Below are 26210 nucleotides of genomic sequence, written 5' to 3' on the forward strand. Positions count from 1 at the left end.
GAAGAATGGTTATATATAGGACACAAAAAAAAGAGTACAAACGCATGACTTTCTTATTTTTGCTATCAGATTTTTCCTTAGCAATATGCACATAGGAAACGGGAGTATACTTTAAAACAGAAAGAAGATCCAAACACGGTGTTTTTATCTTTTACTTATATTGCCACAGTTTGCCTTATGACTTTGTTGATTAAAATGAGGAAAGAAAGAAAGAAGAAGTGTAGTCTGAGGTGCTTGACATCAGAGGCGTGGGTGGGGGTAACCCATAAAACAATTTCTAGGTCACACCATACAAATAGTAATCACCAACAAAGTTTACATACACTAGACTTTTAACATTTAAACTGAACTATTGAAAAAAAGAATATTCGGCAAATGTGCAACCAAGAACACCTTAAATTTGGATCTGCCCTTTCTTTAAATGGACTACAGCTGGACGACCTTGTTCAGATAAACAGTACCGATGTGGTTTCAAATGGGCTAGAACACTTTCGTACAAGAAGTCGGAGATGGGGAGCATGCCTCTAAAAATCACAACTCTCGCGCCCCGTTTGTCTAACATTCTTGTCCTAAAAATTTAAATCCAATTAGTAAAAAAAAGTAAATAAAAATGTCAAGTTTTCAGCTGAAAGGCTAGTGACGGTTGAGGGGATTTTAGAGGAGCTGCGAGACCTCTTTGTGTCTGCAATCATGCACACTAAATATCTTGTACGAGTCAACTTTAAAGAAGGCATAACGTACCCGCGTTACCCGCGTATAAAACTGACAAGGAGATCAGTGGGGTGTGTTTCACGGGCCCAGGTCCATTTTGCACCTTAAATCATATACGTTAAAAATTGAAATTTTCTGATTTAAACAAGGTCTTTCATGGCCACCTTTCTGTTAAAAACTGGAGATTGGAGGGGCAGCGGTGTTACAGGGATCGCACCCGCTTTGTTCGTCAATCACAGAGATTGGAAATCTTTGAATGATTCCGGTTTCAATGGGTAGCAGCATACCTACCTCTGCGCTAAAAAAAAGGTTGTCAACAGGAGAGATAAAATGGCACTGGAGAGCCTCTGGTCCTTCAGTTCTCCAATCATAATCCTTGCCTGAATCTGGTTCAATTAAGGTGATGCATGCCTGCCTCTCTTGCTGAGAAATTGGCGGCAAGAGGGGCACGGGGATGTTGCAGGGGCCACGGATCCACTTTATGCCTCCCTTTATATAGATTGAAAATCACTTCATGATTCTGCTCCAAACAAAATGCAACGTGCCCGCTATTCTGCGAAAAAAAAAGACTGGTAAGGAGAGGGGGGAAGAAAGAAGCCACGGGGTGTCTTCTTTGGTGCCCACGCCTTTGTGTCTTCTATTATACTAATTTAAAATCATTGCTTGATTCTGATTCTGACAAGATGTCACTTGCCCAAATTTTTACTGGAAGAGCTCGCAGCAGGAAGGAGGGTGACTTAGACTCAAAGAATGAAAATCCTTGGCTGGTCTAGGTTAAAACAATGTGCAATAGTCCTACCTTTCTGCTAAAGAATTAGAAGCAGGAAGAGCACAAGGGAGGGGAAAAGAGCAGAGGCTTCGGGTCTCCATTCATAAACAGCCATTTTTGAACCGAAAACAGCGAGAAGGAAAATAGCCGGCGACTAGAATTAAGACTAAATTAAGCATTTGGGACCTTTCTGGGGTCAAAGTAAAGGACTGATGCAGACTAAAAAGAGGCACGGTATAGATCGCTCCTTTTTACCCCCCCCCCCCCCCCTGGACCATAGCTGATTATCAGGGGCATCACTAGCCTTTTACCTTTGTGGAGGGGGGGGGGGAGGAACGTCCAAAATGTGCCAACGAATTCAGGTAGGCGCCGGCGATAACTGAAATTTTCTACTTTGTTTTTTATGCGTTAAAATAATGTTTATTAGTTGCGGAGAATTGACATATATTGTAGAAAAAAGTCAGGTATAAAAGTAAAATCAAGACAATGAAAATAAGCTAAACTTTAAGGCTGTGCGACTTTTCAACTTTCCACTTTTCTACAAGTAGGTTGAGATCAGTTTTTTTCAGTAGGTCTTTTTCTGACATCATGAGCATGAGATGGTCAAGTCGATCGTTTCCCATAGTTGAGCTCGATCAGTTTTTGATGATTTTCAACTTGCCAAATATTTGTTCGCCTTCCGCCAATGTCAGTGGAATAGTCTTTTTTCAAAAGTGAATGCCCTGTAAACTATAGGTAATCCTCGTCTGTTCTTTTTCGCTAGAGAGAACAACTCGGCAAACTCAATGATGGTTCCAGCACTTTTGCAAATCTCTGCAAAAAGAACGATAATGTTCCCTCTCTGGGCTAGGCATCTGAGGTATTGAATATTTCTTCCTAACTTCTTGGAAATGTGAGCTTGTGTGGTTCCTCAAAGCGCCCTCTCACGTTGCTTGCAAAATCGTAGCATTGAAATGCCAGTTTTTCTTCATTGATACAAGCCTTCCACAAAACTTGTAGAATTTTTTCTGCAATATTGGCTCTTTTCTTTGGCTCAAAATCTACAATGACGAGCAAACGCTCTTTAGCGGCTCCCTCTCTATCAATGTACCGTACACCTACAGGTAAACACTCTTTATATCTTTTTGCTCCCGGTGATCTCTTGCTCCTGAGGTTTCCCTGATGTTTCCTTGATGTAGATGGCGGTGAGAGCGCTTTGAAAAAGCTGCCTCCGACTTCTTAGTTTAGCTAGTCCAGTGCTATTTTTATCTGGAGTCCTGCTGTGATAGTGAAAGTAACCAAAGACTTGCTGTTACTGACTTTATTTTGTGCAATCATCATGAAAATTAAATACGAAAAACCGGCCCTAATGAAGATTCAATCACCAGATTTAACAGTGGCACCATCTACCTTTTGTAACTTGTGGCTATTTGGACTCTTAAAGAAACCACCAGTGCGCACTGAGATAGCTCGCTACTTAGAGACACCAGAGTGCTCTCGCTTATCGGACTGCTTGAATAAGCGAACCCACCGTGGCAAACGAGGAGGAAAAAAGAAACGCCAAATGAGAATCCCGGTGCATATCTCCCGCAGGAGAAAGACAAAGGACCGGCCGACGAGGACGAGTAACCTAGTCGTAATCCGTTGCGCTCCTCCTCACGATACTCCACCCCTTCTTGGTCCCTGGTTTATAGAGAATGTTAACTGCGGTGCTTCGGAACCTACTCCAAATTTGCGTCCGGAGCGATTCTCAGCAAAATACAAACTTCCGAATATGCTAATGTGTAACGCTCGATCTTTGAACAATAAAATGGACGAGCTGGAGGTATTAATTAAGCAGAATAACGTACCCAGTGCAATAATCAGCTAGTGTTGGGTCATAACTGAGGAGACTGCACTGATTAAAGGTTACAGATACTACCTCAACACTCGACGAGACCCAGGCATTGACCGTCGCGGAGGTGGCGTAGGACTTTATATACGTGACGACCTACCATCAAAACTGTTAAGTAGCTCCAATGATTCTAGCCATGAGATTGTGTGGGTGGAGTGCAGACCGGCGCATCTGTCACAAAGATTCTCCTGCTTAATAGTTGCGTCAGTGTACTATCCAGACAGCGCTGGGAACAGAATAGAACTTATTGAGCACATACAAGTGTTTGTCAACAGAATTCGCCACAAGTACACTTCCCCTGCGTTTGTGATTGCTGGCGATTTCAATCAGACCAGTCGTCAGTGGGTCTCAAGCGTTTTGGATATGAAACAAGTAGTGAACACTCCGACTCACCAAAGTGGCAGTACTCTTGACATGATCTTTACGAACTTGGCAGATCTTTATAACGCTCCCCGATCTCTAGGTCCCCTTCAGAATTCTGACCATTTTATAATTTTCTGGGAAGCACAAGCAATTATCCCACGACCGAAACGAACAAAACCACAATTTGGCCCATCACAAGGTCTTCAATAGCTCAATTCGGTCGCTGGATTGGTACTTACGATTTTGAGGACATTTGTGCAGAGGCCGATATTAATGTCAAAGTCAGCAAACTGAACAGCCTTCTGTTGGAAAAGTTTCATCATTTTTTTCAAATAAAAGTTATTACGGTTTGTGACACTGACAAACCATGGATCACCCACGAACTCAAGCAGATGATAAAAACTCGCTGTAGTCTCCACAAAGCTGGAGATCAAGCGGCTGCATCCAGTTTGCGTAACAGAATTGTGAAGTTAAACAGACTAGCCCAAAGACAGTATGTAAAAGAGAAAATAACACCATTACTGCACACTGACTCTCACAAATGGCACTCCTCGGTCAAAACCCTTGCAGGGAAATCAACGCCAAAGGACCTCAGACTACTCAAAGATGACGGCACACTGACATCAGCTACTGAAGTGAACAATTTTTTAACCGGCATATGCACCACAGACCCATCAATCATAAACTCAGAAATTGAGAGTATCATTGCTGACACCGAGACTGATGAGACTTTTGAAGTATCTGAACATGCCGTCATTAAGAAACTTCGAAAACTGAAAGTAAATTGTCCGCCTTACCCTGGTGAACCCAATGTCAAGTTGTTACGCTAATTCTCGATTTTTCTTGCAAAGCCACTCCGCTCTATGATTAACCAGTGTTTTCGCGAACATGCGTTCCCCAGTGTTTGAAAGAGAGCTTATGTGCGCATCATTCCAAAAGTGAAAAACTCAAAATCTTGCAACCAACTCCGCCCAATTTCAATAGTTCCAAACCTCTTTCAAGTAGTGGAATCATTTATATATCATGAACTTATGTCACAAATCCAGGGCTCTCTTGATCCATACCAAACAAGTGCTTGAAATGTAGTAGTACAACTGTTTATCTTGTGCGTCTGTATCACCTTATTGTTGAATGGCTTGACCAAGGAGGCACACTTGTAGATCTCCTCCTAGCCGACTATAGAAAAGCCTTCGACTTGATACGCCATTATACTGCAGTGAGCAATCTGAAGGTTATGGGAGCTTGCAGACATATTCTCTTATTAATAATAGATTTCTTACACGACCGACTATAGAGTGTATATGGTCTCTACCCGGGTGATACTGATTCGGAATGGTCTGAGCTTACGTGTGGTGCCCCACAAGGCACTAAACTCGCTGCCTTGTTGTTCTTGTCAGTGATCAACTTCGTCCTTGCCGATTTTGACGAACGGTTCAAATTCGTAGATGACCTTTCCACCCTCTTAAAATACCTCATTGTGAAGTCTCAAACCGTTCCCCAGTTCAGTGAATCATTTATTGACAACTTTAGAGACCAGTGTTCTGAAAACAGCCTCCGAATCAACGAAACGAAAACCAAAATTCTTCGATTTAACCCTCTCAAAAGGGATTTTCAGTGCCCCCTCCACCATACCAAAGCGTATCGTCAGCAGTTATTCTCGGTGTTACGTTCAGCGTTGACTGTTCGTTTAGCCTCCACGTCCAAGGGGTAGTGAAAAAGGCGAACTGTGCCATGCGTACCCTTTTACTGATGCGAAGATTTGGTTTTTCAGTGCCGCAATTAAAAACAGCCTACCTGACATATATTCGCCCGATATTAGAGTATGCGTGCCCTGTATGGGGTCCACAGGTTCAGAACACTGCCTATATGAGCCAAGTACTCGAATCAGTCCAGAAAAGAGCGGTGAAGGCCATACTGTCTGATCAGTACACCGATTACGAATCAGCACTGTCTCAACTAAATTTGCCGTCACTCCACGACCGCCGTTTTCAACTTATCTGTAAATTTGGCCAGTTTCTTCTGACAAGTGATAAACACAGAAATATATTACCCTCAATGCTCACAAAAAAAGTAACTACAAGATCAAAAGCAACAAAGCTAGCCCAGCCCAAGTGTGGCACTAATCGCTTCAGCAATTTGTTTGTGCCTTTTTATGTTTCTGTCTACAATAAGTGACATGTGTATTAATTTTTTTTTGTGTCTTTGTTTACTTTGTAAATAATAGCGCGATTTAGTCGGGATTTAAACCCTGACTACGAAAGCTTTTATGTTAATAAATGATTCTGATTCTGATTCTGTATGGCTGACAGCGGTTGTGTCGTCTGCAAAGATGCCAAAGAAGTCACCTTCATTAACTTCTGCTACGCTTTTTGAACTGGCTCGGTTCAAACAATCGCAATTAATTTATTTTGGCTACTACCCGACAGATAGCTGGTGACATTCAACTTGTTCTGGTTTTTCATTCAATGGCCCATTTCGATGTTGTGTCTCAAAAGAAGATTGGCTGGCTCAACGTAATTTTCTCCATCATGATTCTTCCCAGGAAGTACCAGCCCTTGTTTACCTAGAGCGGTGGTAATATCTAGCAACATGTATATTGATACCCTCCTTCCCTTTCTTTTCTGACTCTATATCTTTCATGAACAAATAAACGTTCAAATGGGGATGAGTCGATTTATCAGACAGTGAAAACAGATACAAAAGTCTGGATATTTCGACCACATGTACAGTGGTCATCATCAGCAGAAATACTAAAGCAGGAAAATAAAATAACCATTATACCAAACTAACGTATTTATACAAACAAAACAATAACGTTGATGTTACTGTGTGCTTACACAGTAAAGGCCTCTGTTAACTATGTGCTTAGTGCCAATCTTCGACAACATCACTTCAAATTTCGTCCCTGGTTTTTATCAATATATTAAGTTGCAGCTACCGCTGCAACCACGATCGTCACCTTTATTCAACGTAACTATGGCCAACTCTGATGTCATCTTTGTCAGTCTTCTTACCACCATCGTTATTTCCATCATTAAGTAATTTCCTCAACAATACCCCTACAAAGCTTTTAACCCACCCTTATCTCAGGAAGTTTCTCCAACAATCTCCCACAATGAGTTTTCCTCCGACCAGTGGCGATGCACCGCAAAAAGTAGATAGTGGCAAACTCTCGGGGTGGACACGCGGGACCGGACACCTCTTGGAGAATCAAAAACCTCTTTTCCTACAAACAAACATTAAAAGCATTTAAAGACATTTTAACTTCAAGTTTAGCTTTCCCAAGTCAATTTGATTCATACGCCTACAAAACTGTTCGTCTTTTCTCATGTTTAATAGACCGAAAATCTTTTTGTAGTTCTATCCCTTTCGTCAACCTCTCTAGGATAAAATCCTGAGTCCACCAGTAATTTTAAACAAGGTACGCAACAACGACCTACCTCAGATATGGGCTTAGAAGCACTATCTTCTCGCTTTAAAATACTAGGGTCAGAGTCTCTCAATCTCTTGAATCGCTTCCGCTTTTCTTTCAATTTTTCCTTCAGATCCTTATTTTGTTGTTCTTGTTTGTTTTGTTGTTCCCGTACTACTTGCTTTACTTCTTGAAGTGTCAGTGGGTCTGTTGCGTAATTGTCGAGAATACTGGGAAGAGATGAAGATTTTTTGCCAGTTTTGTAACTTTGGAATTTTCTCGCACTACAAGGAGGTTGTGATGTCTTCCTTATTGGTGAAGGAGGTACAAATGATTCAGCATCCAATGTCATGTCAACACTCCGGATATCCGTTCTTCTTCCAAGAATAAAGTAGGTTTTCATTCCTAATTTGGTAACAAAACAATTATTGTTAAGTCAAAAATCAAACATTAACTTAACATCAACAGTATACGAAAATAGTTCTAGCGTAAAGCTGAAATAGTTCTTGAAAAATAAAGGTAAACTTAAAGGTAAAGTTTTATTCCTAATCCAATACGAAGTCTAGATGAGTATAAAGGTTTTCAAAGTGATGGAAGGATATATTTATTTACCTGAACAAGTAATTATAAACTTAAATAATTTCTTAGACCACACTGCTTTTCCATTTACAAAAAATTAAACAAGAAAAATTCGTTTTAATTTCTATAAAGCAGTGAATACAAACACTCAATTAAACAAAAATACTCCAAATATTTCCGCCCCACATCCGAGAGCCTTTCTCAACGGAAAAAAATGAAACAAAAGAAGTTCTTTTTTAAAAAACCTTAACTTACATCAACATAAAAACATACTAAACAAACAAAAGAAAAAATATAAATAAATAGGAAAACAAAACTCACATATTAAATAAACACTTCCATTCACTGGCCATTTATATACTGTGAGAAGGCGTGTTCCAATCAATATAAACATTCGATTTTGTTTATACGCCAGTGAATGGAAGTGTTTATTTAATATATTTTGATTTATATACTGTGAGAAGGCGTGTTCCAATCAATATAAACATTCGATTTTGTTTATACGCCAGTGAATGAAAATGTTTATTTAATATATTTTCATTTATATACTATGAGATTTTAAATACTGGGAGAAGACGTTTTTAAATCAATATAAACATTCGATTTTGTTTATAAGCCATGAATAGAAATGTTTATCTAATAGATTTCAAGTTATACAATATGAGAAGATGAGTTCAAATAAATATAAACACTTTATTTTGTTTATACGCCAGAGAATGGAAGTGTTTATTTAATATATTTCCATTTATATACTGTGAGAAGGCGTGTTCCAATCAATATAAACATTCGATTTTGTTTATACGCCAGTGAATGGAAGTGTTTATTTAATATATTTCAATTTATATACTGTGAGAAGACGTGTTCCAATCAATATAAACATTCGATTTTTTTTTATACGCCAGCGAATGGAAGTGTTTATTTAATATATTTCCATTTATATACTGTGAGAAGAAGTGTTCCAATCAATATAAACATTCGATTTTGTTTATACGCCAGTGAATGGAAGTATTTATTTAATATGTGAGTTTTGTTTTCCTGTTTATTTATATTTTTTCTTTTGTTTGTTTAGTATGTTTTTATGTTGATGTTAAGGTTTTTTAAAAAAGAACTTTTTTTGTTTCATTTTTTTTTTCATTGAGAAAGGCTCCCGGATGTTGGGCCAAAACATTCGGAGTATTTTTGTTTAATTAAGTGTTTGTATTCACTGCTTTATAGAATTTAAAACCCGTTTTTCTTGTTTAATTTTTTGTAAATTATAAACTATTAAAACAAAAGCAATAAAGAGATTTAAAAAATAAAAACATTCTATTATGGGGATAATTATACATAGGTAGAATTATGGGAAGACACCAAAAGTTTTTTTTTCAGGAAAAAGGGTTGACCAAAACGCCTAAGGTACACTGATTAAGAAAACTTACGAGTATTAAGCTTTGCCAGTGGGCCTTTCGTCTGGACTTCTTTCTTGTTTTTCAATCCCTTTTTATATTTTCCCTCATTTTCTGGGGCCTTTCTACATATTTGATACCTTTGACTTTTTTCTGGTATTAAATGTTAAACACGCTTAATTCAATACACATTTATTTAAATAGGAATAAGTAAAATGCTTGCCGGTTAAAAATTTAAGCTGCAATATATTTACACAAAAACAAATAAATGAATTGAAAGGCAACAGAAATTAAAATTTCACTTTCAATTAATTCAGAGGGAAGGAAAGACGGGGAAGTACTAGAAGATGCCCCAGGTTCCTATATAAAACGAATATCATTATCGTCTTGTATGAAGGTGTTAAATTTATTATTTGAAGAAAACCACCTATTATGCTCCTATGACTCCTCTAGTGTTCTTTGTCCACTGACTGCTATTGCAAGAGGCGTTTGTAGTTTATAAAACCAATTAAAGAGAATGGGAACCTGATAAAGAGAGGAGCTTTCTGAGAACACACACAAAAAAAAACAACACCAACACCATTTAACTACTACCACTCGTTGCAGCACCGAGCCGCCAGAGCCCAACACAGCTACGTACGCTCCTTCTCTGCCTAACCTATTTAAAGCTTCAGTCTTTATCCTCTCCCATGAAGTTTTCATTTCAATTAAATCCATTCTTATGACCTCTTCTACCCCACGTGGGGAGGATCTGCTTTTCGTTTCACCCTTGATGGCTGGCAAAAAAGCCCAATTGTCTGTAATTTATCGTCCTTATTCCGTAAAACGTGTTCTAGCCATCATAAGCATTCAATCATCACAGCCCTAGATAGTTAGATTGGACAAAATTTTTCATATAGCTTATTGTTTCATGTTTAAACATTTATATAAATATTTATCAATTTTTTTTTTTTTTATACTTTAAAAACAACCATAGCCATACGCAACGTGACTATCAATATTCTAGCCTTAATTTAAAGACTTAACTTCCTATTCTTCCAAACTTTTCCAAAAGCGATAATATACCTTGCACATTGATTATTTTGCTTTTTAATTCTTCACTGCATTCATCGTTTCTACTAATAATACTACTTAGGGAAATAAAGCTATCTTCTTCATCAATTTCACTATTACCATTTATTACTATCATTTATTCCTAGTCTAAGTGATTCAGTATTCGTAAAGTAAATTTTCAAACGTATTCTTAAACGCTCAAATATCTCAACAATTTAGTAATTTCGTTAAAATTTGTATCAATTAATTTTCCCAAGCTTCTCCAGCCCCTAGCGCTCTTACACACGGGTTGCATCTACAAGAAGCACATTTAGTTTACAGGACCTATCAAAGAGCCTGATAAGACGTGCTCAAGTTCGTCTTTGAGGAGAAGAAAAGAAAAAGAAAAAAAACACGAAAACACAAACACCGATGCTATTTAGCGTTTCGTAGCAAAGAGCAAAGTCAGTTCTAAGAACATAATTCCACGGGCTTTATTTGGAAGGGGCGGATTCAGTCTAAATGGCCTAAAGAAAGAGATTTTGGTCGTGATAAGAAAGGACCTCAAGTTTGTACCTGAAAAGAAAAAAAGAGCCTAAAATAACGTTAAAGGATAACTTTAATTATAAAAATGTAATTAAAATAAGTGAAAATTAAATACACTTAACTTTCCTATGCTTCGAACCCCACTATTCACCTGCACGCAGCGATTTTAAATAATTTCCTTATTCAAATTTCCAAGAAAAGAACAATCCCAGAAAAATGTCAAAAAACTTAAATTAGATTCAAACTTAATTAGCTACAATTTGACAAAGTGGACTGAACCCCTTCCACAATTGTGAAAATCCTATTTCTACTTTAGTTAAATGAACATTGAAGGAATGTAGAAGTTTTCAGATCCCTGAGAGCATATCTTGTTAAATTAGAAAAACATAAAGTGGTTGCACCATCATTCTGGAAACAACATTTAGAATACGGTATGCCTAAATCACACATTACAGACGATAAAAGGCAAAATCTGGATAGGTTAAACCAATTGGAAAAGACAGCCTACTTACGACCTATATTTCTAACACTTCTAGGCTACGATTGTTACTTGGAAAGGTTTCGGTTGGTCAAAACTTAATTTTGATTCATTTAACGAGCCATCATATGAATCAAATCTAAATAAAATTATTAAAAACTAATCTACAGAATTTAAGAGATAAAAAAAACAAACTAATCTATACTTCTAAATAAAAAACGAACAAACAGAAGTTAAAATAATAATACTTTTGATCAGACCAAAATCAGCCAACTGTAAATAAATGGGGCTTGCTCAACAACAAAAGACTTTAGAATATTGTTTTTGATCCCATAGATACTTCTTTCACTAGTGCTTGATTAAAAATGTGTTTTCCGCATTTTTACATTGAGGAAATCATTAAATCTGTATGACTTTAAATCTTTCAATGCTCAGTTAGAGTCGGAGTGGCATAGCGCGAGGCATGAGGTCTTCAAATTTAAGCCATGGATGGAGGGGGAGTAGTTTGTCTCAATGGCGCCAATTTACTAAAATAGAGAGTAGGACAAGGATTTTTTTTTCAGTACAAACAATTTTAAAAATCTAGGGGGAGGGAGCACTTTTTATTTTTTGTTTTCTTTTATAACAAAAGTGCCAAAAAAGATGTTTTCACAGCCTAGGGGCCAATTGCCCTCCTACACACACACCCCGCCCCGATTGGCACTCCTGGTATGCCTTGCGATGGAAGAAATAATCTCTACATGTATTTTCGATAACAACAATACCTGCTAAAGTTTCCCCTGGTTGAACGAAATAGTCTCCAGATAAGAAATGCAAAGTTATCTCCGATATATGCACTTTTCCAGGTTTTCCAGTGGACTCCATTTTATTGGCAAGAGTTACATCATTGGACCACACATCGAACTTAAACCGCTTTGTCCCAACAATGCCACACAGAACTGTTCCAGTGTGAACACCAACTCTCATATTAATGGTTTCATTACGATCTTTGTCAAATTGTTTTACAGCCTGAAACCATAAATTATAATTATTCTTTGTTTTACTGCTTATAACTTCAATCAATCAATCAATTTATTGATACTAAAAACAAAAAAATTACAAACTTAAAGTTTATACACGCCCAAGAAGCTCAGCTTGTAAAGGGCCAACAAAACAAATAAGACACTATTATAAATCACAGAAAAAAAAACCAGAAAAAACAGAAAAAAAAAAAAAAATGGATCAAGAGACATTTATGAAAATAGGAGAATTAACAGGAAAATTAGGATTAAATATTGAATAAAAAAATATTTGTATTTTTTCATTATATTGAATGAAAAAAAAGACATATAAATTGGGATGGAATGCAAAAAAAAAGAAGAAAAAAAGGGGGGGGGAATACTATACTGGAAATACCCAGTGAGAAAGTGCCTTTGCAGAAAGAGATAGAGGGACATCAGGAGGGATGGAGTTCCATAGTAAAATAGATCGATAAACAGGAGACCTCTGATCTGCTGTCGATGATCGCTTAGGTAGAACGAACCTGCGATAAGAGCTATGTTAAAAAGAAGAGTACCTACCTGAGCCTAATAGAAAGAAAAATTGCTGCAGAGATGGTGGAAGTGTACCTGGAAAAGCAGAATGTGCTAAATAAAGGTAACTCTTACCCACACTCCGATCCAGCGGAGCTATTCCGGTATCATTATTAAGATCAGAGGAAGGATAAAAACGAGGTAGAAGAAAAGCAGCCTTCACTACCCAATTTTGGGCTCTTTGATGGGAGCAGAGAATAGATTTATTAGTACTACCCCAGACAGAACAGCAATAAGAAAGGTAAGGAAAAATAAAAGCATAATAAAGAGAAAGCATAACATCTGGGGGAAAAAATTAGTTAACCCTGTATAACATTGAAGATTGGCGGAGGACAAGGGAACGGGTATGAGTTATATGGGGTTTAAAAGAAAGAAAACAGTCAAGATACACACCAAGAAATTTCACTATAGTAGCTTGCGGTATAATATCATTCCCATAAGTCAGGATGGTTGGCTCCCTTGCGTCTCTCATACGATAAGGGGTTCTAAAGTGTACAATGACACTTTTTTGGCTGTTGAGAGTCATACCATTTGACAAGCACCAATCATTTGCTTTATCAAGAAGACCTTGAGCTAGGGAAGTGGCAGATGGCAGGTCCACTGCAGCAATGAAAAAGTTATTGTCATCAGCAAAAAGAATAGGGTGCACAAGGGGATGAAGACCATCAACAAGATCATTAATATAAATTAAAAACAAAAGTGGTCCAAGCACAAAGCCCTGTGGGACACCTTTCACAATAGGCAAGGAAGAGGAAGAAGTACCATTAACCGAAACATACTGATATCTCCCTGAGAGGTAAGACCTAAACCATTCAAGTGGGACTCCATGCACTCCAAATGAAGATAATTTAGACAAAAGAACAGAGTGAACGACCATATCAAATGCCTTTGAAAAGTCAACTTGAAATCCTTTTTCTTTTAGCATAAATATTTCAAATCTTCGAAGAGATAGGGGGATCTAATGAAAATAAAAAAGGAAAAGTAGGCTACAATATTAAGAATGCAAACAACTAAAAAAGGAATCCAGGAAAACAAGTGGGATACAATATTGAGAATACAAAAAAAAAAAAAAAAAAAAAAAAAAAAAAAAAAAAAAAAAAAAAAACACCGGCAAACTGACATCAAAAATGCAAATTGTCTTAACAATTAAAGTACAAAAGGAGGCAAAAAAACAACATTTCTTTTTGATCGTCCATATATCAGTTTTATCTATGAGAAAAAAAAAATATTTTACATAAAAAATTTTGCTTATTTTAATCTTAACAAAAACGACTTATTTTACCCTCTTTCTATTTCCTGAATACAGAATGATACAAGCATCTAAATTTCAAATTTTAGCGGTAATGGGGATTGAAAAGAAATTAATATGACCTTAAATTAAACGAAAACTGAACACACTCTAAGCACTTGGCACGACCAAACTGCATTAATCCCGAATCAATAATGCCATAGACCTGTGGCAGCACATCGGATTGATATCTGCTTGCAGTACAGATCCCGGGGTTCAATCCCTATTACCAAACGGACGACGGGGACCCTTCGGGTCAATAAATTCCCACGAAACATTTATGGATGCTAGGTAAGACAAAAACAGGCGCAAGGTCTCCCAATTTGCTCTTTAAGCCCTGGACATCCCTCCAGGAGAATTTTACGGCAGCTTGATATAACTGATAACACATAATCATTAGGTCTGCTAAGTTGTGGCATAATTAAAGTATAGATGATGCTGCGATAACCCCTTGTCTGTCGATCCAGCCTGTTTTGGTCAAAAATATGAATAAGTTTCGATATCCACAAGGATAACACGTTTTCTTATGATCTTTGTTAAACCAAGAAGAGAAAGTCATTTTTTTTAAGAAGTGGGGATGCAAATATTGTATATACAGAAAGAGACTGCATTGTGGTCACAATACCGTATAATCGTGTAAATTGGAAACTATCAGAATAATGTTCAAAAAAAGTTCCTGCTAAAATGCTCTTTAAAAAACAGCAATAAAAATATTGTTTCTATGAATGAAAAAACGATTATATTAGTGTTACAATAATACCCAACCCTTTAAATTGCAAAGTGTTGGTACCATGCTCCTAGTGCCACTTCCTTAAACTTAAAACAAGTCTTACCTGGATCATTCCTAGGCCCATTTCAACACAAGCATGTGCGTGATCTTCTCTTGGCTCTGGGCATCCAGAAACGCAGTAGTAGCAGTCACCTAGAAGGGCAATTTTCTCACAGCCAGTTCTTACACACAGTAGATCAAACCTCCCAAATAAATCATTCAAAAGTCCGACCACCTGGTCAGCTGTTTTATTAGAGCTCATGCTTGTGAAACCGACTATATCAGCAAACAAAATACTAGTGTTATCAATTTTGTTCATATTAAATGGACGAAATATCGCTTTGATATCATGCGAAGAGCGATGACCAGACTTGACATGCCGTTTCAATGGCTTTTCATCTTCATCACACTCATGGCCTTCATTCATGAGCCAATCAGCTACTTTTGGAGGCATAATGGAATGAATCATTTTCTCTTTGATTTGTTTCTCAAGCTCAAGTTCACGTCGAACCATCAAAAGTTGACCAACTTTCATAAAAGTTCCTCTCATTCTCACTTGAGTCATAACTAAGATATGACCACCAATAGTATGCACACACATGTGAACTAAAACTCGTGACACCAAAGTCAAAGATTCCTGACTTGGATTAAAACTATATGTCAGCAATTCAAATAAGATGGAGTAGCATACACCTATCACGGCACAGAGATACAGAGGCAAGGGGAAGACTGTGTAGACCAGCAGCAGAGTTTCAATACAAAGGGCGAATTGGCCAATCTCTGACATATCTGGTCTGTTTTGATCTGTCTCAAAATAATAGCTTAAATGCACACTCAATGTTACAATACAAAGAACTATAGCTACAAAAGTTGAAACGGAAAGGTAATGATGTTCATAGTAACTTGTTGTAGTTACCACAAGGATGGTAACAACTAAAAATAGCAGAAGAAGACTAAGAACAACATATGCTGGCCAAAACGACGTTGCAGCAGCCGCAAAATAAAGACACCAAGTTAAGGATGCTAGAAATATATAAAGCAAAGCATATTGGAACCTTAGTCGAACTTGGGGGAAGGTACTCCTAATAAACTGTCCTTCTAGTATCTCAGAATCAAATTTAGGATCCCACCAAGAGTTTGAAGACCTTTCAAAGAATATTGGACAACACGACCATCTCCTTTGCTTTCTGGCCGCCTCATAAAAACCTGACATCACCTTTGCTTCCTTCCATGTTTCTGTTAGCTGCTTATTGTCCATATCTCCTGAAAAAAAAGAAGATTGCATGAGCTAAATAAGTGTATTTTTTAAATTACATTATCAGTAGATTGACAAAACATAGATATTAGCTCATTTTTGTTTTCTAGGGGGTAAAGAGCATTTAACCAAGAGTTGCACCGAGGTCCAATGTATCCCCCCTCCAAGAAAGGAATTAATCTCTCATCTTCCTTAATTTAGACTAAATATAAATAATGGTGCAGCAGGGTGATGCCTCCCTACTTATTACAGAAATATATTTCCAAAATTTATTTTAAAGCTTCATTTAAATAAAGTAATTTGATTATATTGCATAAAATTACATACACTGATGTGTAAGTGCGCATCAGCTATTATGAAGGGAGGGGGCAGTGGATAATTTTGAAGGCGGGTTGGAGAAAGGGGTGGTACAGATGCCGTAAAAATTGGAATTTAGTGCCCAAATACCTTAATTTTCACTGAGCCTTCAGGTAAATATTTAACAAGTTCTAAGGAAGTTGTAGTGATAATGGTGGGGGGGGGGGGTAGAAATTGATATGTAATCTTTCTTAATTTCCAACAATACTTCTATTCTGAGACTTTATTACTGTTCCTGGGGAGGGGGGGGGGTTAATAGTGCTCTTTTTATTGGAAAAATCTTCTTCTTTGCAACAGAAAACGTTGTATTTACAGGTCAACCAGCACAGAGATGGAAAAGACAAGACAGGACATCATGAGCCTTACCAGACAATTTTCTTTTTTTTTGGGAAGGGGGGTCCTATCAGGAGCTTTGTTTTCATAGGTTTTAAATGGTAATATTTCTCTTTTCCTATTTAAGTACAATGTATTTAAAAATACATATACAATGCATTTAAACATATGTATAAATGTATTTAAGCATCAGAGATCCCTACTGTAGAGGTTGTGATGACTTCCACCACAATTTCGGGTGAAGCATGCTATGTAACATCAAACCAGTCACCAGTTAATGTACAACTTTATGGGGTGGGGGAAATAAAAAACTAATTCTGAAAACCTCAGAAGGTTATCCATTTCAGTGCCCCTACAATGTTCTAGTGATCGGCTAGTGCTGGGGAAAGAGAAAAAGAAGACACGTTTGGGAACCAAACCCTTTTTGGTATTTTCCAAGAATTGGTTTCGTAACTGATTTTAGTGTTGAGACGAAAATAAATAGCTTCTATCATTAATGAATCAGCTTTGTATTCAGATGAATTTTATTTTTGTCTTGTTTGTTTTTTTTTTCTCCGTTTAATTTTTTTTTCACTCCAGAAACGACACTAAATTTGGATTTTGGTGCCATAAGGCATTTTATGATGGTGTTGTCACGAAGAACTTATAAAAAAGCTTTTAAATGTGAATAATAGATTCCAAACAACATTAAACAGCTCTCTATGATATTCTAGTGCCCTATCAGTACTAGAGAAATAAAACAGAAAAAGGAAGACTTGTCAATGTTTTCAGCTCTTTTAAAAGTTCCCAGAAATTTTTTCCAAAATAAACTTTTACTATCAATTTAGATTGTTTGGAATGGGGGCTAGTGGCGTGACTCTGTAAGATCAGACAGACTTGACCCAGCCCTAAATGGGTACCTAGAGAAATCTGGAGAGGTAAACATGAAGGGTGTGCAAAAGCATAGGATAGCTGGTCATCAACCTCACATTGCACTTCCTGGCTGAAGTGTCATGAAACAGAGATCAGGACTGCCAATAGGGACTGTGAAGTCCTTTTTTTTTATTAATTTAAATAATAATTATCATTCTTGAATCAGCAGTAGTTTTTCTTCTGAGATATTGTTTTTTTAATGTGTCTTTAAGATTTTGGCTACTGTGGACTTTCTCTGTACTAGGGTACAGCTATTGCTGCAATTGTGACCTTCAAGTGTGTTATGGTCCTTGACAGGAAAAAGCTCTGCTAATTTTCAAATATATTGGACAAAAGGACAATTTTTTTTTCTTTCAATGGGGAGCAGAATTACTTTTGATACTAGGAAATAGATAATCTTTTTATTTGTTCAAAAATTACAACCAACTTGGGATGTAAATTTATTCATGAGAGTCTGACTAACCTTGGATAAGATTTTTCAAAAAGACAATCTCCATAGAAATTACCATTGGATTTTAAACAAAACGCGATTTTACACAAGCCCCATTCCCCAAATAGAAAACAGATGTCGAGCTGTGTGAAATTTTTTTTTCAGAAATGGATCACGCACTGTATTTGCCTAGATTCTAATTATTTGACATTTAATCAGACATATGCAACAAGCCAACAAAATGTAACAGGAAAAGATTTATATGCTATTCCATAAAATAGCCCATAGCAGGGTGAAATAATCATATTTCAGATGCAACTACATTCCAAACAAAATGCTACACTTCTAGAAACAGTTAAAATTAGTATTACAATAGTATTGAAAAAAATGATGCAACTGTATTGTGGACAATTGTAAAATTCGTCATGATTTAATCTAAAAAGGGCGGTAAGTTATTTGACAAGTATTGTAAAAATTTTTCTTTAAGACATCCTCACACCCCAGATGAGGACAACCTGCTTTCCGTTTAGCCCTAGACGGTTGGCCAAAAAGGACAATCTTCGGCAATCTGTCATCCTTCATCCACACAACGTGCCCTACCCACCTCAACCTTTCTTTCATTATAGCCAGCGGTATTGAACCAAATTTTTCGTATAGCCTATACGATGGAGGAGGAGCGTGCGTAGCTGTGTTGGCCTCAGGCGGCTTGGTGCTGCGGTGAGTTGTTAGTAGTAGTAGTAGTAAAATTAAATCGTGAATTAATCTATTATTAGCGCTAGAGGTGACAATTTAGTTAATTGTCCTACTTACAAGAAACCAGAAAAAAAGGAAAATATTATTAAATAGAAAATAAAATAAATATGTCCCTTGATTCATTGCATTTTTGCAAATATAATAATAAGTACGATTAGAATTGCATCCCAGCCCCAGCCCTCCTTAATGGGGCCAAACTTAGCCCAAGACTGTCAGCAAAAGTATACTATTTTTCTTTGAATTGGCTTTATTTGGCATTATGAAACAACTCTGGAACAAAAATAAGCACAAAAAATAATGGCAAAACCAAAAAACAACAAAACATTGTATATAGCCTAGAACTATATCTGACCTCATTATAGTAGGGAGGGGACTGGGATGTAATTGGGATGGCAGAGATAATTATTTTGGAAAGATTGTTAAATAGTAGCCTACACTTCTTTTTTTACTATCTGTCTATTTCTGTCCTATAAGTAACCTTAACCAAACTTCGTACCATTTTAGTGAATATCAGAGGCAATAGTATGGAGGAATATGCAAATCTTTTTCCCATTCCTTTTTTTTGGCTTGCTATATGATTTTGGCTAAATACTAAAGAGAGTTTTGTCTGAAATGCAATTATTCATAGTGATTTGTCTGATCCTTACTTTTGAAGAGGTGTAGCCATCCTGTGTTCCCAGGCAAGATACAACCAAGACATTACAGGCAGAGGAAAGGAGTGCAGGGATTTAACTATGGCAATTGTCCATATAAATTTCCCTTTTGAAGGAAAATTAAATAACGAAGAGTAAGAAAGCCAAAACTATACTTCACTGATTGAAAGGTATATGTTGCAATCAGAGATGTGTACTTTGTTTTGTATATCACCATTCAAAATTCATTCCTCCATAATCCTCCATAACATAACAACTACTTTCAAGAAATGAAAACTGCAAAAATCTGGAATCGTGTTTCTGTCATGGAATCATGACAGAAACCACTAGACTCTGCTTGAAACTGCAACAAACTGATAAAATCTGAAATGTTGATCAGTAAGAAGATTTAAGATTTATTGGCCTAGATTTCTAAATAATTTTACAGTTTTTATCCAACAATGATCATTATGACTGGTGTAAAGAGGCAAGTTTCTGCATTTGTTTTATTTACAGGGACAGTCTTTGCAAAAGAATGAAAGTCTAGACTACATTGCAGAAAACCTTTTTTATATATAAAACCATGCCAAATTAACCAGCTAATTAAATTCCAAGTTTTTATCTTCTGTACGAAAAAAGCTTTCTTGCCTTTTTCTAATGATTAATTAAAAAAAAACTATCCGAAAAATAAGTTTTACAAAGAAAAGTAAAGGCCATTTTAAACTTAAGCTCAGCAGATACAAATACCTGTTAAAATTCAAACTCAAGACGCCCAGAAATTACTATTATAGAATAAATGAAACCCAAAAACGAAAAGAAATTAAATAAACAATCATAGCAAAAAACATACAACAAGTAATAATACAAATGAATAAATAGATCTTAAAGCGAGTAATGCTTAGATTGAACATGAAAATCAAGCTTAAAACGAAAAAAAATTTTCCTATTGAAGTATAAATGAAACTTAAAACGAACAGAAATTAAATAAACAATCAATGCAAACAAACATAGAACTGATATTAATGTATATGAATAAATATTTTTGCTTCGCAGCAAAAATACTGATAGGGAAGGGTCGGATTTGTATGATCTATCTCTCTCTTACGGGCTGGAACAACTTGTCGATTTCGACACATATCACGGCCCAAACGGATCATCTCGTCTTGACCTATTCCTTACACATCACCCTGACTCCTTTAAGGTAGACGCTCATGCTTTCACCAGTGACCGCGTTGCTGTTGTTTCATGTGGAAATCTACGTATTCCGCCTCCAGTAAAGCATGAACGAACAATCTGGCTATACAAAAGAGGTTATTGGGACGGTTTGAAAAGCACTCTTTTTTCTCAGCAGTGGAGAGCCTTCCTCCTGGAAGGCCCAGAGAAAGCTGCAGATAAGTACCAGCGGGCCATGACTCTGTCGAAAAGCATATCCCTTCAAAGCGGATCCAGGTGTCCAGTAAGGACAAACCTTGGTTCAAGGCCAAGTGTAAGAAGACAATCCGAGCAAAGCAAAAGGCACACAAGCGATGGCTACTTTCGAAGAGCGGAGAGGATAGAATTTCATTCATAATTGCGCGTAAAGATGCAGTTAGCGCCATTCGCCAGTCCCGAGTTCAGTATAAAGAGAAATTCGCCACCAAACTTCAACTTGATTCGGCAAAGAGTTGGTGGAAAATTATCAAGGAGGCTTTACCGTCGTCCAAGGGGACCGCAATTCCTTCTCTCCAGAATAACTGGACAGTGGTACAAAATCCACAGGCAAAGGCTGAAGCTCTTGCTAAGGCTTTTGCCGAATTCTCGAATCTAGACGATGACGGTAGAGAAGTGCCAAAATTCTCCGACCGAACCGACACTGTCCTGAAACGCGTGAATTTTTCTGCTCCCAAGATCCTTCGCATTCTGCAACATCTGGATGTGACCAAAGCCACGGGTCCTGACAACATACCAAATGTTGTCCTCAAATGCTGCACTGCCGAACTAGCTGGACCCTTGTCATTGCTTTTCCAGCTGTGTTTTTGCTCCGGAACCTTCCCACGAACATGGAAGTCTGCCCATGTTATACCTACTCTAAAGCCAGAAGGCGATCCAACGAGCGTGGGCTCCTACAGGCCTATTAGCCTTCTCTCCTGTGTTGGCAAAGTTTACGAGAGCGTCTCCAATAAAACACTTCTTCAGCACCTGGAATCAAATGACGTTCTAGGCAATCGCCAATATGGATTCCGCCGGAACCGCTTAACATTAGACTGCCTAGTGGCACAGTATCAGGAGTGGATTGACCTTGTGGCAATGGAATACGACATCAGGCTATTATCCTTCGACATTGCAAAAGCTTTTGACAGAGTACGGCACCTGTGCCTGCTACAGAAACTCTATGTGTATGATGTTTGTGGATGTCTTTTAAAAGTGATCGAGAGCTTTCTTTCCGATCGTTCACTGCGGGTTGTTCTTGACGGGTTTATTTTCCGCGAATATCTAGTAAAAGCAGGGATACCCCAGGGCAGTGTCTTGGGACCTACGCTCTTCCTTATCTACATAAACGACATGGGAGACAACCTCGCAAACCCTCTGCATCACTTTGCCGACGATACCACGACACACTCAGCCGTCCCTAAACACGAAGACCCAACACAAGCCTCCCTTTCCCTACAGATGGATCTTTTGGAAATTGAAAAGTGGTCTGATGCATGGATGATCAACTTCAATGCATCGAAAACAAAGGAGCTTCTAATTACCCGATCAAAGGTGCCACGTGAACACCCCAGTTTCATTTTCAAAAATGAAGCTATAAAGAGAGTCGACGAGCTTCGTCTACTGAGCAATCATTTCTCTACTGATCTCTCTTGTAATAACAACCTTGATAGGGTGAGATCCTCATGCCCATGAAAGCTGGGAGTTACTCTTCGCTGCCAAAACCTTCTTCCATCAAGCTAGATCATCCCACTCTACAAGACTTGCATCAGACCCATAGCTGAATATGGATGCCCGCTATTTGCTGGTGCTCCGAAAACGCTGTTGGCACCACTTCAGAAGATTCAGGATAGGGCAAATAAGGTAGGCTTCGCCTCTACATATGAATTGGTCCAGCCTCTAAATGAAAGGTCTGATGAGCAACGATGGCTGTTTTCTACAAGTGTACGAATTCACCTCCTTCAGGCGATCTCTATTGAATTGTGCCCCCCTTTGTCCAGCTGACAAGGCAGACACGAAGGCACACAGCTCGGTCCAATTATCTGAAGAAGGATACGCCGAAAACCAAGTACTTGAGGAACAGCTTCATCCGGCGTTGCACTTCTATCTGGAACGATCTTCCTGGGGATATTATCCCTGCAAATCCCTCTGTTGACACATTCAAAAGAAGGTTCAATAGACATTTAAAACCTCGAGGCCATTGAAAGAGTTAAATGAATAGCGGCATATCAGTTACTTTGAAGTACCTGGCGCCGTGAATATTGGAAAAAAAAAAAAAACTTAAATTGAATATGCAAATCATGCTTGAGACAAACAAAAATAACTACAAACAAGAGTTTGGGTATCATCTCCTTTTCTCGCTGTAAAAGTCTAAAACCTACTGCGTCATTGGCACTTTACTGAAAGCCAATTTTATTACAAATACTTTCTTTTGTACTTAATATTGAAAATAAACATTAAATTATAGTAAAAGAAAAAGAATTAAAATTATTGTAAAATTTTGAACAGATTAGCTTTCCGCAATTAATATCAATATACATCAAATATTCAGTTTTATTTATTAGTTCTTTCCAAAGTTGTTCAAGACAAATATAGTTTCACTAAAAACAAGAATTTGGATACTGCCCACATCCTTAACTGTAAATAAAAACCAAATGCCTACTGCATCATTGGCGCTTCAACAATTAATATCATTATATATCAAATATTCAATTTGATGTTGTTTATACTTTCCAAGACTGTTCAAGACGCATATAGTTTTCAGTAAAGCACCAATGACGCAGTAGGTTTTAGACTTTTACAGTGAGAGAAACAGGCGATACCCAAACTCCTGTTTGTAGTGATTTTTGTTCGTTTAAAGCTTGATTTGCATATTCAATTTAAGTTTCACTTGTTTTAAGATTTATTTATATACGTTTCTGTTTATTTTATTTCTGTTTGTTTTAAGTTTCATTTATACTTCAATAGCAAATTTTTTTTTTCGCTTTAAGATTGATTTTCATATTCATTCTAAGAATTACTTGGTTTAAGATCTATTTATTCATTTATATTATTACTTGTTATATGTTTTCGCTATGATTGGTTATTTAATATCTGTCCGTTTTGGGTTTCATTTATTCTTTAATAGTAATTTCTGGTCGTTTTGAGTTTGAATTTTAAAAGGTATTTGTATCTTCTGAGCTTAATTTTAAAATGGCGTATACATTTCTTTGAAAAACTTATTTTTCGGAAAGTTTTTTTTTTTTTTTTTTTTTCGTTTTTTATTGCGAAAAATTTTAAGTTTTTAAAAATTGCTTATTTCAAAAACAAACTTTAAAAAAAATCAAATATTCATCAAAGTATAAAAACTGATATCAAAATAAAAAAATGGGTTTGTGTCAACCTCGGAGTTCTTATTATCTGATGTTTGAACTATTTTTAACAAAATGGCTATCTCAAAATGTTTATCGGATGGTTTTGGGGAAAAAAAGGCGTGGAGGGGGGGCTAATTGCACTTCGATCTCTTTTGACTCTTTAAAAATGAACTAGAACTTTCTATTTTCAATCAAATGAGCCCTCTCTGAAGTTTATACGAGCATCCCTTCTATAAGATCCATATGTACCCCCAGAGTATAACTTAAAACGCCTGTCCCTGGGGGGTTATGTCGACCCCGGAGTTTTAATTTATGATGTTTGAACTATTTTTAACAAAATGGTCACCTCAAATTTTTATCGGATGGGTTTATCCATCTGATAAACCCATAGGCGTGGAGGGCGGGAGGGGCTAGTTGCCCTCCGATCTTTTTTACTCGGAGAAAATGAACTAGAACTATTAATTTCTATTCAAATGAGCCCTCTCTGAAGTTTATACGAGCATCCCTTTCATAAGGACCATATACGGCCCCAGGACCAAGCTTACAATGCCTGTTGCTTGGGCCCTGGGAGGTTGTGTCGACACCCGAGTTTTTGTTATCTGACCTTTGAACTATTTAAAAAAAATGATTATCTTAAAATTTGTATCAGATAAATTTGGAGAAAGATAATGTGGGAGAAAAAGGGCGTGGGGGGGGATAGGGGCCCTCCGATCTCTTTTGACTCTTAAAAATTGAACTAGAACTTTCAATTTCCATTCAAATGAGCCCTCTCTGAAGTTTATACGAACATCTTTTTCATAAGAACCATATATACCCCCAGGGCATAACTTGCAACGCCTGGCCCAAGGCCCTGGGTGGTTATGGCGAGACCAGAGTTTTTTTATCTGACCTTTGAACTATTTTCAACAAAATGGCTATCTCAAAATTATTATGGGATGAATTTGGGGGAAAAGCAGCGTGGGGGGGATAGTTGCCCTATGATCTCTTTTGACTCTTATGACTGAACTAGAACTTTCAATTTCTAATCAAATGAGCCCTCTCTGAAGTTTATACGAGCATCCCTTCCACAACAGCTATATATGCCCCCCCCAGCCATAACATATGATCATATGATCATATCATATGATTATGATATGATTATATATATGATATTATATATGATTATATATATATGATTATGGCTCACAAACCCTATGCCTTCTCAAGGCCAGAACATAATTTGCATTTTACTGAACTTCACTTCTTGAGTGTGTTCTGGATAATATGTAAGCACCTTATATAGGCCTATTTACACATTATGGGGGAGAGGGTAAAGTAAAGTGAAGTACTTTCAAAAATGATATAGGCCTAACTAAGAATTTATAATTTTTGAAGTTGTTTCTAGAATCTTATAGTGTTTGCTTCTGTGGAGTAATTGTGTACTAGGACCCTCTATTGCACTATTAGTAAACATAGTTTGGATATATAGAATTCCCTATGGATTTATCCAACAGGGAGAGAGGCTAAAGAAAAGCAATAGTTTTATATAAACCTAAATGAGATAGCCAAATAAGAAAAACTCCTGTGTCGACGCGACCCCCCAGAGCCTGGGGCAGGCGTTGTAAGTATTTCTCTGGGGGCATATATGGTTCTTATGGAAGGTATGCTCGTAAAAGCTTCGGAGAGGGCTCATTTAATTGGAAATTGAAAGTTCTAGTTCAGTTTTAACAAGTCAAAAGATATTGGAGGGCAACTAGCCCCCCCCCCACCATGTCCTTATTTCCTCAAACCCATCTGATAAGAATTTTGAGATTGCCATTTTGTAAATACTTCAAATATTATATAATGAAAACTCCGGGGTCGACACCCCCCCCGTCGGGGCCCGGAGGCTGGTGCTGTAAGTAATGTTCTGGGGGCATTTATAGTTCTTATGGAAGGGATGCTCGTATAAACTTCGGAGAGGGCACATATGATTGGAAATTGAAAGTTCTTGTTCACTTTTTAGTCCCCCCTCTCTCCATGCCCTATCTTCCTCAAGCCCGTCCAATAAGAACTTTGAGAGCGATTTTTTCCAAAATGGTTTAAAGATCATATAACGAAAACTCCGGGGTCGACACAATCCTTCAGGGCCCGGGGTAGGCCTTGTAAGTTATGCCTGGGGGGGGCATATATAGCTGTTTTGGAACGGATGCTCGTATAAACTTCAGAAAGGGTTCGTTTGATTGGAAATTGAAAGTTTTAG

The 26210-nt window shown here is 37.3% G+C and overlaps 1 protein-coding gene across 1 annotated transcript in view; it reads right to left on the bottom strand.

The window, feature by feature from the left end:
* Positions 1 to 26210, bottom strand: part of Ac13E (Adenylyl cyclase 13E) — a 48540-nt gene that overhangs the window by 16709 nt on the left and 5621 nt on the right. The window contains exons 2-4 of the mRNA XM_089089846.1: positions 14841 to 16039; positions 11913 to 12156; positions 7157 to 7533 (exon numbers count right to left, since the gene is read on the bottom strand). Of these exons, the coding sequence (XP_088945972.1) occupies positions 7157 to 7533; positions 11913 to 12156; positions 14841 to 16034 (1815 nt within the window). The 5' untranslated portion in view covers positions 16035 to 16039. The remainder of the gene's footprint in view (positions 1 to 7156; positions 7534 to 11912; positions 12157 to 14840; positions 16040 to 26210) is intronic.

This window comes from Artemia sp. Qi Xiang Cuo, chromosome 5 (genome assembly GCF_049724085.1).
Source record: "Artemia sp. Qi Xiang Cuo chromosome 5, ASM4972408v1, whole genome shotgun sequence".
In the NCBI taxonomy this organism is placed as follows: domain Eukaryota; kingdom Metazoa; phylum Arthropoda; class Branchiopoda; order Anostraca; family Artemiidae; genus Artemia; species Artemia sp. Qi Xiang Cuo.